Consider the following 12,260-nt stretch of genomic DNA (forward strand, 5'->3'; position numbering starts at 1 on the left):
AGGTCTCAGAGGCAGTGGCAGGAGAAAAGATGGAGAAGCTGTAGATAGAAGTAATGGAGAGTGGACATCTATTCTAGTCTTAAATTTTTTTCCCTTGAGTATAGTCTCCCCAGTTGCTCATTATAAGTTATTTCAAGCATACAGAAACATCAAGAGAATGGTCTTTTATGTAGATACAACAACTACACATGGAAGGCTGCTTGGAGGGTTCCGCTCACGGCATGGTAATGGCAGCTTCCTTGGACAACCTTTCCTTTCCTGCTTACCTTGGTTAAGTTTTTTGCAAAGGAAAGTAGCATTACTGTGCAGTGTTATTTGTAATGCTTTGCTTCCCCTGAAGACAGCTTACTTAGTGCGAGGGAAAAAGAAAAGTGTGATTAGTAGAATTGGGCCAGCTCTTGCCCTAAGCCAGACCCGTATCATATACAGAAGACTGCTTGGCCTGCCTCAGTGCTCTGTTCTTTCCTTTATCCAGGTACCAGCTGGAAGATGAGTCTGCCCATTTGGATGAAATGCCATTAATGATGTCTGAAGAAGGCTTTGAGAATGATGAAAGTGATTACCACAAATTACCACGAGCTAGGATCCTGCGAAGAAAGAGAGGCCTAGAGTGGTTTGTCTGTGGAGGATGGAAGTTCCTCTGTACCAGGTTTGTTCTCTATTGCTGCCAAACCTACACACCAAGGTTACACAGTTATTTATAAGCTTAGCTTCTAAACACATTTGTTTCTATATCAAACTAAAGAAGCCACTCTCTAAATGACATCATGGAGAGTATTAATAACCTTAGTCAAAACCAAACAGTGCTAATCCCAAAGGGACAGAAAGCCAAATTCACTTTTTTGTGAGATGTTTTAATGTTTAAAAGATGGAGAAAATTAGTGATTTTGTAATTACTGCATGGTAGAATTAATTCTGGTCACTGTACTGACATTTATAAACTGTGTTCCTTTCTTTTCTGTCTGTGACTATAGAGGCGTCCCTTGGTATCTGTGGAGGATTGGTTCTGAGACCCAAATCAGTGGATGCTCAAGTCCCTTTATTTTTTCAGTTATACGTATATATATATTTTTTCAGATTCTTTTCTATTGTACGTTATTACAAGATATTGAATATAGTTCCCTGTGCTATACAGTTGGTCCTTGTTGTTTATCTATTTTGTATATAGTAGTGTGTATACGTTAATCCCAGACTCCTAATCTACCCCCACACCCTGCCCTCCCTGCTATCCCCATTGGTAACCGTAAGTTTTTTTTCTATGTCTGTTTCTGTTTTGTAAATAAGTTCATTTGTGTCATTTTTTACTTTCTACATATAAGCAATACCACATGATATTTATCTTTTCTCTGACGGACTCGCTTCACTTAATGTGATAATCTCTAGGTACATCCATGTTGCTGCAAATGGCATTATTTCGTTTCTTTTTTATGGCTGAGTAATATTCCATTGTATATCTGTACCACATGTTCTTTATCCATTCCTCTGTCGATGGGCATTTAGGTTGCTTCCAGGTCTGGGTTATTGTAAATAATGCTGCAGTGAACATTGGGGCGCATGTACCTTTTTGATTTATGGTTTTCTCCGGATATATGCCCGGGAGTGGGATTGCTGGATCACGTGGTAACTCTACTTTTAGTTTTTTCAGGAACCTCCATACCATTCTCCATAGTTGGAGTTGTAAATTGGTTGTACCAATTTACATTCTCACCAACAGTGTAGGAGGGTTCCTTTTTCTCCACACCCACTCCAACATTTATCATTTGTAGACTTTTTAATGGTGGCCATTCTGACTGGTGTGAGGTGATACCTTATGTAAGTCTGTCATGTACTGGATTGGTCTAAGACAGATAGTTCTGTCAGATCCAGAAGCAGGATCTGGACATGTAGGTTTGAGAGTTGCTGTTACTGTAGTGATAGTGGAAACCACCTGGAAGGATGACATTCCTAAAATGGCAGCAGTGTGGTAGAGGTCTGTGAAGGAAGAAGGAAAGGGACCCTTTGGGGAAAAGGACAGTGTTGGAAAGGAAGGCTAATAATCCTTTTCTTAGGCAGCAGAAAAAATAGGGGAGCAAGTGTGAAATAGTGTTGGAGAGGATGACTTTTATCTTAACCTCAGTTGGGAACATTAGTTCATTTAAGTGAGGAGGTGTCTGGGATACACATGAGGACTAAAAAAATGACAAAATTGGTCCTGCCTTGGTAGAGATCATCAGTAATCACACATCTGTATTGAACCCAGCATAATTTTATTACTGTTTGTCCATCAAGGAGAAACGTGAGCCGTTACAGAACCAGCTGTGGAAGCGAGGGTGTGGGCAGTTACGGTGGGAATGGTGGCCAGTGTTGTGAGTTGAAGAGACGGCTGCGGCAGAGGAGCTTTGGGCGGTGCCGCAATTGCAGTTTGATGGATGTGTGGTGTGTGTTTTCCATTAGTGTGGGGTGGAAGAAAGAGTGGGATCAGACCCAGTGGTGCTGTTTGAGATGAGCATTCTCACTGCTGTTTACAGCCGAGAACTAGAAGAGGCCCTCTCCTGATAGCTAAGGGCCAAGCCCGAAGTTGAGCCAGAGTCTGACTTGACTCGCCAAAGCCTTTCCTTGCTCTTTGCTCCGCGGACTGGGAAAAGTGCTAGGACGAGGAGGTGTGCCCCAAATGCGATAGGTCCTGATTTGCACTCTTCAAGCAGATAAGTGCCTGGTCTCACCCTCCTAAAGGGAACCTGACGTGAAGATCAGTGGGACTGAGAAGGCTGAGAATCTTACCTACTGTGCACGGAGGATCCCTGCATGACAGAGTTGCTAGAAACTGGGGACGTGGGAGTGGGTACTGATGGACCTGAAACTTTAAGGTCATAGTCTCGTGCGCATGGTGTGGACTTCAAGAGGGCAGGCCACGTGTTGGAAGTGATACTTATCCATACCAGTGAAACGGTTGCCAAGAACTGTGGACATTGTTGAAGGCCGAGTGCCTTGTTGAATTAATTATTTTTGGTCTTTTACAGGATTTTGTTTTTACCAAATGGAACATGGCCAAGTTTTTGATTTCATTTGTAATATTCCTTTTCTTAAGGAAGATATTAAGAATATATTTGAAAATCTAGGTGTTAGTGGCAAAAACTAACATGTTTTGGGGATATTAAAACAGCTCAGTAATATATACTCGACATGTATATATAGTCTTTATCTTAGTGAATGGTGATCATGTGGGCAGAGCTGACCGAACCATCGTGGTGGCTTCACTCACGAGTGTCTCTTTCCATGTGGACGAGAGTGACCTGAGACATGGCCACACTTCGTGTTCAGTGTGCATCCACTACACCAGGAAATTGTTATGGAAATTAAAACTGCACCTTACAGAACAAACTGTACAGTTAGCAACTTAGATGGGTCTTATTTTCTTTATTATAAATTTCCAGTTTTGAATATTTGCTAACCTTTTTATTTTCTAAATACCAGGCATTATAAAAGTCAGTGTTATTAAGGTTATTAGGCGAAGGATCAAAGAGTAGAAGATATATAAAATTACTTAGTTTAATTGCAGAAGAAAACGTCAGTGAATATTGTAGTAAAGATAGATAGCAAATGATATTAATGAGTTGCAGATATTTCATTGTATTTTTATTTGTAGATTCTGTGAGTAGTCAGGTTTATTTTTAAATTATTCTTCTTCTGGGATTGAGTAGGCTTTAATTTCTTCATGGCTTAAGACCTGCCTTCTCATTTTTATTATTTGGCAAAAATTCCAACTCTGAAAAATTTGACTCTGGAAAAACTTTTTCTGTAATCTGTCTTCTAAACCTTTGGGTGTCCTCCACGTGGGTTACCGTGATGCACACCGGTATGTAGTTCTGGGGGACAGTAATGCCTTTCTCACGAGGTTTACGTTTCACTTGCTATCAAAAATCACTTTGTCCCCATGAAAGTGGAACCCTTGAATGGCATTTCCATATGAAGGGGGGTATCAAATGCTAGGATTGTTCCCGGTCCTAAATGGCCTCTACACTTTCAGTTAATCGGCAACACGTTTGGAGTGCAGAAGCATGGGAAAATGCTGATCTCTTGAGAGGACATGAGTGCTGTGTTGCTTTTGGCTTGGTAACCAAAGGTACCTGTTGGATATAATTATTTACTTATTTGGGAAGGAGGCTTTCTAAATTTTGGAAGTTATTTAATTATGGCCCCTTAAAATTTTACAAGACAGGATCTTGGCATATAAAGATGTGCTTTATTGAGTATTGGAGTACTACTTTGATTGTAGAGGCATTTGCAAAAACTTACTAATCCTAAAATGTTTTAAGAAAAAAGTATAGTTTGTACACTATTGGATTTAGTTTCAATTTGCCTTGACAGTGTGAGGCGATTTACATATAAATGGGAAAGTGTCTTCTGAATACAGAGTAACTGAGGAAACGTGCAGTGCGCATAGAAATGTTCCTGGGTAAAGCTTCTGGTTTCTTTCTTCCAGGGACTCCTCTGCATCTCCTTCTCACTTACCGGTATTTACCAGTATGTTTTACTCTTATTACTTTGCCTTCAAAAATGGCCCATAGTTTTACTTTCTCCCTTAGCTCTACAGCTCTATAAGGCTTACTTACACGTATTTTTTTGGTTACAAGTATTTTCTTTATGTGGGGGGTTTGTCTTCTCTTTCTGGTCATATTTTCTGTCTGCATAATCCAGTGGCAATGCTGGCAGAGCCCCAGGCTTTTAAAACTTCGAGACTGTGTATTCATTTAATATTGTGGAATAGCGGGTGGTTTAATAGTGGCTCCCTAACCACTGCTTGATTCTGTCTTTGCTTGAAGAAATAATAATAAGATTTTAATTTGGTAATAGTAGTAGCAAAGTGTTATGAATAATTTAATTACATTTTGGAAGTCTGGGAATCTTAGTTTTTTCTATACAGTGTTATAGAGAAAAACTGAACTGTTGAGTATGTGTTTTTAGCCCCTCGTATTTAATTTAGTTTCTAGAGTATGAAGCTTTGAAAGTTAATGGGATGTTAGTTTCATGTGCTGCTGACAGTGGTGTAGATGTTGAGGTTTTTATTCTAGCGAATGTTTACAGTGTCATGTGATGAAGACAGTGGTTTTGCATTTATAGAGCTTTTTGCCTGTAGGATATGCCGATACCAGCCTAAACTCTGGAAAATCCACATTTCCTAAGTTTTATTTATATTTTTTTAAACACTGAGCTTTGGCTATCCTCCGTTTCATCTTAAGACTTGTCTGACTTTTGCACATTAAACCATTAGATTAGATAATTATGTGTTTCAGGAGAAAAATTCATATCTGAATACATTCCTGGAGGATTTTTGCTGTATTTGAAATGCTGAAGGAAGTGTGCACACGAGGACTGCTGTCCTAGCTGTCGTGCTTGCCTGAAGAGTGCTTTGTGTGTACCAGCCCTGCTCCAGCGCTTCCCTGGGATGCTGAGAATATTCTAGATCTGTGACGTCCAATATGGTAGCCACTGGACAAGGTGGCTGTTGAGTCCTTGAAAGGTGGATAGGGTGACTGAGGAACTGCACTTTTTATTTTACTTAACATTAATTAATTCCCACTAAAATAGCCACATGTGGCCAATGGATGCTTTATTGGACAGTAACTTTTTGTGCCAATTAGTGTTATAAGTTTGGAGACATTCTGAATGTGACAGCGAGAGGCAGCACAGTGACAGCAGAGCTCTGAGTGCTTTCCCTGTGGCAGGCATTGTGCCAGGAGCTCAGAGCGTGTCACCTGTAACCTCATCAGCGCTTCTGCGGATGAGGAAACAAAGACTTAGACCAGGGGACCACCCCAGTGCCACTTGCTGGGAGTTGTTTCCAAAAGCACGACCTTAAAGTCCACATTTTTCCCATGGAGTCCTGTGGCCTGCTCATGCGTTTTTCATTTATTTCCATCGTCTGTTGAATGGCTGCCGTACTGTGTGCTGTGCTAAGCACAGGCCGTCTGTGTAGATGAGCAGGCGCCGGCCTGCCTGTTGTCCTCGCGGCAGGAGGAACACGGGGTTGAGTGGGGACTGAGGTCCGGGCTGTGTGTCAGCCCTGCCCAGCTGTTGTGCGTACATCGCTCACTGACCTCTGTGGCCTCCGGTTTTCCCTTGTGTACCGTGTGGGAGTTTGTCGTCTGTGAGTGTGGTTGCGGGGGTCTGAGACGAGGAGTTGGTGTTGTAACTGGACAGAGGTGGGCAGTGTGCGCCCTCCCTCCCGGCTGTGGGGAGGTGCCCCAAGGAGAGGCGCGGGTCCGGCAATTTGGTTCCGTGTGGGTGTTGGTGAGGGAGCTTGGGCTGGAGGCAATCCAGGTCCTACTGTAAAAGCAACAGGAAGGTGAGAAATAGTAGTTTGAAGCTTATTATATTTTATTTGAAGCCTTATTTAATTTTTGTCTCATACAAGCATAAACAAGATAAAATATTACCAATATTGACTGAGATCTACTTGACCAGTCCCCTTTCCCCCACCAACAAACAGTAAGGATGGGAATACTTATTTTGACAGTCTTAAATCGTTTAGTAATACTGTGATTTATAACTGTTGGGGATTTAAAAGTATGCTTTATGCGTGGAGATGCTCTCCGTTCTGATTTATTTTTTAAAACGTGATGGCAAGCAGTGATAAGAAATTTCTGCTCTTGGAGAGTTGGGTCTTCTTTGCTCCAATTGAAGCAGAAGATGGGGTGCGGAGAATGTTTTAGAGCTGATCTGCTTGGTATGCATTTGGCGTTCCTGGACCCCCCATGGGGTAGCTCCTCAGGACGGCAGAGCCTGACACTCCTGCGGGCGATGAGCTGTGCCCACGCCAGGAGGACTCCGCAGCTTTCAAAGGGCAAAGCCCTGTCCTTCCAGGATGAAGGTTTTCTGAGCACAGCCAAGAACTAGGTGGATACTTAGTAGGGATATACTGATTTCAGTTTAAACACATAATGTATTCTCTCATACGGGGTGCTGCTGTGGGTGATTTATGAAGTAACACATCTGAGTGTGTTAAAGGGAAGAAAGACGTGCAGTGAATTTGACACATAGTCCTGAGGGGTCAGCCTCATCTTATAGTCACACCTTCTAAGGCTGTCATTATCCTGCAGGATTTCAGGTTAACTCTTGAGCTTGCTTTGTCCCAAGTGAAGTTAGGAATTTCCGCCTTATCCTTCTGGCTTGCAGTTCTAGCCTTGGCTACGTTCAGAAGATGACGTTTAATAACTTCCCTTCCCTTATTAAACCTCTCGGAGTCTTTCTCTGCATTTTGGAAATTTTAATTAAACTGAATTGTTAATACTGAATTTTAAATTCAGGATTATTTTGTGCTTAATAGAGGTGAATTTGATACCTTTTCATCATTTTCTGAAGTATTTTAAGAAAAGTTATCCCACTAGAAACTTTATACTCTCTATTCAAATATGGTGGTTTGGATGTCCAGGAAGGAGAAGAGTTTGTGCTCCTGGAACCCTGAGCAGGGTTGGAGCAGGGTAGATTTAGATTAAAATCTTCGTTGCATAGATGAAGGTAGCCACATGGAAATACAATCAAGCTTTTAAGCCATTAGAATAGTCCATTAAACATTGGTATCCTTTCTAAATACTGAATTGAGCCATACGTCTTAGTTTTATATTAACGCGATCACTTAAAGGAGGAAAAAAGTGACTACTTAAGACAAGGGCGTGGGTCACATCCTAGTTAATTGACGTCTGAGAGCCTTTATCACTGAATCACCAAGTGGTGTATTGAGAATTACCCATAACATATGGCGATTCTTTTCTCAGCATGTAAAGCATTGACTGCTTCAGAATGTTAATGGTTTTATTTTGCCAGTAAGAGGGTCTAAACGGGGAGGATAATTTCCCTGAGGTTCTAGGAGTCATTGCACACTTATTCAAGCTCCTTCAGTATCTTCATGTCAAATTTAAATTAGTATAGCTGACCTGTTTTAAGAAAACCCTTACAGATTAACAGTAGATATGCTATTGGTGTCTGGTAAATACAATCAGTATTGGCTCTGGATATATAGAATTAATTCAAAAACTTTTGAAAAAGCATACGCAATATGTATCTTTTGTTTCATGCAGTTGCTGTGATTGGCTGATAAATATTTGTCAAAGAAAGAAAGAATTGAAAGCTCGTACAGTGTGGCTTGGATATCCGGAAAAGTGTGAAGAAAAACATCCCAGAAATTCTATAAAAAATCAGAAATACAATGTATTTACCTTTATACCTGGGGTAAGATTGTTAAATTCTTGAAAATGGGCTGCATATCAGAGATTGCTAACTTTGTTTTCATTTTTTTCTCTCATTAATTCTGTCGTATCCAAATCAGAGTCCTTTTGCTTTGGAACCATGGGTGTTTCAAATAATTGTTAAGTAATTCATATGCATTTGTAATAGCCACATGATAAGGGTTCAACTCAAGAAAGTTTATAGTTTGATTATTGCCTTCAATTCTAGATAAACATCACATTTATATTATTGTAGAAATAATCAAGTAAAGCTAAATAAAATTATCAGAAAATAAGTCATAAATTTTGTTTGGCTGGGAATTTGTTTGGTGGGAAAAGTGGAATGTATCTAATGTTTAAAGCCTGCCGAGGCTGTCACAATGAAAGTAAAATAACTTTTTACACAAACATGACTCCATAACAAAATATCTATAAGCATTTATAGATTTCTTTTCTACTTCACATTGTAAATTTCAGGCCTTGTTGTATTGTTATGTCAGTAGTTATCTTTAATTAGGTATTATGCTAAATTTAAATTCTGAAGTTTAAATATTTACTACTTTTTTTTGTTGCCAGTGATATTTGTGGCTTAAATTATAAAACTGCGATTATATGTATTTAGATTAGTGGAATTATTTTTGCTTTTTGTGCATCATTCCCTATTTTAATAGACAGATTTATTTATCTTTCTAAAGGCAAAAGAAAGCTGGGACTGATTTATGTTTCCAGTATCAAAGTTTTTGATATGTTCTAGGTGTTAGCTCTTACGCTATTTTGCAAAAACCCCTCTTGATTATGTGAAATGAGGGCTGCTTTATCTTTCATGTTTTTATTTAAATAAGCACGCTGACTTGATATTGGGCATTGATCAGCCCTCACCCCCCCCATCCGTCCAATAGTTGTCAGATGCTTGATGTCTGATATGCTCCTTTATTAAAACACACAAAACTAATGGCTTCATAATTAAAAGACTGACCTTTTGTTAGGACAATAAAGTGTAAACTCGCTTTCAGGCAGATAAATATTCTCATCTTTATTGAATGAAGCTACTGTTTTCTCCTTAGGTTTAAATTATTAAATACTCCCACGTTGGCTAAGTGTTGTACATTTTCCTAAAGCCCTCCAGAAGTTCGCTCAGCAGACAATCACGTCTTGATTGCAGTGGTTTAAGGTGGATCGGGCAGCTTAGTTTTGATCCGAGTGAGTTCACTTGGCTACCAGGACGGCTGTCCAGAAGAGACCTGTTGATGTGTCTGTACAGCTGTTACCGTGGGAATGACTTTTTTCTTAGATTGTCTCTTAAATTAGTCTTTTCATCTAAAACGTAGTATTTTAGAAACATTTGGTAATTGCACAGTAGGAATTCTATGCCATTTTTAGCACGAATGGCAATTTCCGAATTGCTAGTAGATATAATCTATGCTAACTGAGATTTGAAAGAAATCACTGAGGAAAAAGAGTTTTCTCTCCTGCTAAGATTAATTTATGAAATGATTCAAAACATTTTTAGACTGCAGTTGAACATGATTATGAATATAAATGTGTCATTGATGTAACTGATGTTTTTAGTCATACACATAACTGTGTGATGATGTGTATAACTTCATTATATAAAAACTGTGGTTCCAGACTCTTTAAGTCAACAGTAAGTACTTAACGCATTGCTCTGCCCTTGTGAAAATTTCTGTGCCTTCCACGTTGTATTAGAAAATGGCATCCCAGGAGATTTTGATTTGCAGTTTGCAAGTCTGTAAGTTTCATTGTAATTGTAGTGTTGAAGGTCAGCTACCGTATATCAGCTATCACGTAAAGAATATGCAGGTAGCTGTCTTCCTGAAAATTGGTCTGCAATTTACGTATTTTTATATTTTATCATTTCTTATACTTTGAGGGAAGTAAATACAGGAGATTAAAGTAGGTTTTTGTGTGTGTGTGAAGTCATACCTGTACATGGTTTGCTTGTTCACTCGATCTTTCTAAAACTACCTAGATGTCCACATTCAGAAAACGTGGCTATCATGTTTTATTGTTTACCATTTCATAAATACAAGGTTAACACCACTTTTCCATAAGATTTTCTGAGTTGATATGAAGAGATACATTTGTATATCTATATTAACTGACTTACTAACATTGGGAAGGTTTTGCTGTCTCATTTGGTGTGCATGTAAAGATTTATAGAAGATGAGTGTGGGAACCTGGAAAATTGCATGCAAGAAAATAAGAAACTTTTAGAGGACACTTAACATAGTTGAAAGTTCTAATTGTCTTTTTTTTTTCAGTTTATTTTAAATATAATTTGGGGTAACCTTAGCTCTTTTTTGTGATTTAGTTATTGGAAAGCCATTGTCAAAATTAATGTATTGTGACTCAGGGCATGTTTTCACTGTTTGATGGAAATACAGTTAGATATTATGTTGATTTTAATTATTTAATTAAGATATGAAAGATTTTCCTTGAAGAGATTATGTTAATTTTTTCTTTTTCTTTTTAGGTTTTATATGAACAATTCAAGTTTTTCTTGAATCTCTATTTTCTGGTAGTATCCTGCTCACAGTTTGTGCCAGCATTGAAAATAGGCTATCTCTACACCTACTGGGCTCCTCTGGTAAAAAGAAAAGATTTTTGAAATTAAGTGAAATTATTAAGTATTTAAAATATAGCTTTAAGAGTGGAGATGGTTAAAAGATAAATCAATCGTATTTTTAAAATGTGATATGTTGCTGTGTGTCACTGAACTTTTGTTACAAGGTTTCACAGGAGTGTGAGGGCAGCGTGCGGCGCTAGGTTGGCTGGAGAAGCTACAGAGCACCTTTGCTGGTGGGGCTGGGCGTTCTGTCGGGCCCTAGGGTGGCAGCTGTGTGTCCCCAGCCCCGCTGCCCCGTACTGGAGGAGCTCTTGGGAGAGATGGGGCGGGCCTGTGCGAGTCTGCCCAGCGCCTCTGACATCCTGACGGGTGGGCAGCTTTTCCCTCTGCCTGATGGCGACAGTTCTGAAGCATCTCAGTGAAGTCTGGCAGCCGCTGGTTGACAGCTTGGGGCGTGACATTTTTGGGAAGGCAAATGATGTTTGTCATTGAATATTTCCATCTCAAACATGCTATCTTGATAGTTTTATACTGTTTGCAGATAGTTTTCATTGCTTTTCAGTTTACAGAGGTAAGAGGTATGTCTCCTTCCTTCTTTTCACCTAGAAGCGGGTACTGCTCCCTTTGGTGTGCTCCCTCCTGGGCAGATCACCAGTGTGATCTGGGCAAGAAAACATGGCGAGTGAGATGATTCCTGTAGCGAGGGAGCAGGGCAGTGCTCAGGTTTCCCGCCCTCAGAACTGGAGATCGGAGCCCTGTGCTCTCCAGTTGATCTGTTCTGCTTCGTGCAGCCCTGCTGCCTCTGAGGCTGTGCTTTCAGGTGCGGCAGGAGGGCTGGAAGCGGGGGTAAGTTTAAGTCCCTCTCCGGTTCCTGTTCACGTAGACTTTAGGGTGGCGTGGGTCTGAGCAATGAAAGCAACTTATGTGTAATCTAGATACAAAATTACTGAATAAATGGATACCTTTTCCACTTGTTGTATTCGCCAGATCAACAGAGACGTTGGTGCTGATGATGTGAAGCTGTGATTCTCATCCACTGTTGTGTAAACATAAATCTATACAGCCTTTTTTTGGAGGATAGTTTGGAAATATATATAAAATGCCTTATAAATGGATTCAGCATTTCTATTTGAGGAATTTATCTTAAAGCAATAATGATCAGTCATAGAGTCTAAAGAATGTCTTTACTAATGTCTATTATTATTCTTTTTAAAAAATATTTATTTATTTGTTTATTTATTTATTTATTTATGGCTGAGTTGGGTCTTTGTTGCTGCGCGCGGGCTTTCTCTAGTTATGGCGAGCTGGGGCCACTCTTCCTTGCAGGTGCGCGGGCTTCTCATTGTGGTGGCTTCTCTTGTTGAAGAGCACAGGCTTTAGGCGTGTGGGCTCAGTAGTTGCGGCTCGCGGGCTCTAGAGCACAGACTCAGTAGTTGCGGCGCAGGGGCTTAATTGCTCCGCGGCACGTG

At 39.9% G+C, this 12,260-nt stretch overlaps 1 protein-coding gene across 12 annotated transcripts in view; it reads left to right on the plus strand.

Moving 5' to 3' along the window:
* The window catches only part of ATP9B (ATPase phospholipid transporting 9B), a 216,946-nt gene that overhangs the window by 14,630 nt on the left and 190,056 nt on the right, over positions 1 to 12,260 (plus strand). For 10 of the 12 annotated variants that reach the window (XR_003435307.1, XR_003435308.1, XM_027118809.1 and 7 more), the window contains exons 2-4: positions 476 to 649; positions 8,058 to 8,208; positions 10,699 to 10,812. Coding sequence is in view for 10 of the 12 variants with exons in the window: in XM_027118809.1 (XP_026974610.1) it covers positions 476 to 649; positions 8,058 to 8,208; positions 10,699 to 10,812 (439 nt within the window). In the remaining 2 variants the exon portion in view is untranslated. Of the gene's footprint in view, positions 1 to 475; positions 650 to 8,057; positions 8,209 to 10,698; positions 10,813 to 12,260 lie in introns of those variants that run through there. The other 2 variants (XM_027118802.1, XM_027118808.1) reach the window with 2 other exon arrangements.

This window comes from Aethalodelphis obliquidens, unplaced genomic scaffold (assembly GCF_003676395.1).
Source record: "Aethalodelphis obliquidens isolate GAN/ISIS:26980383/991018 unplaced genomic scaffold, ASM367639v1 scaffold19, whole genome shotgun sequence".
Classification (NCBI taxonomy): Eukaryota; Metazoa; Chordata; class Mammalia; order Artiodactyla; family Delphinidae; genus Aethalodelphis; species Aethalodelphis obliquidens.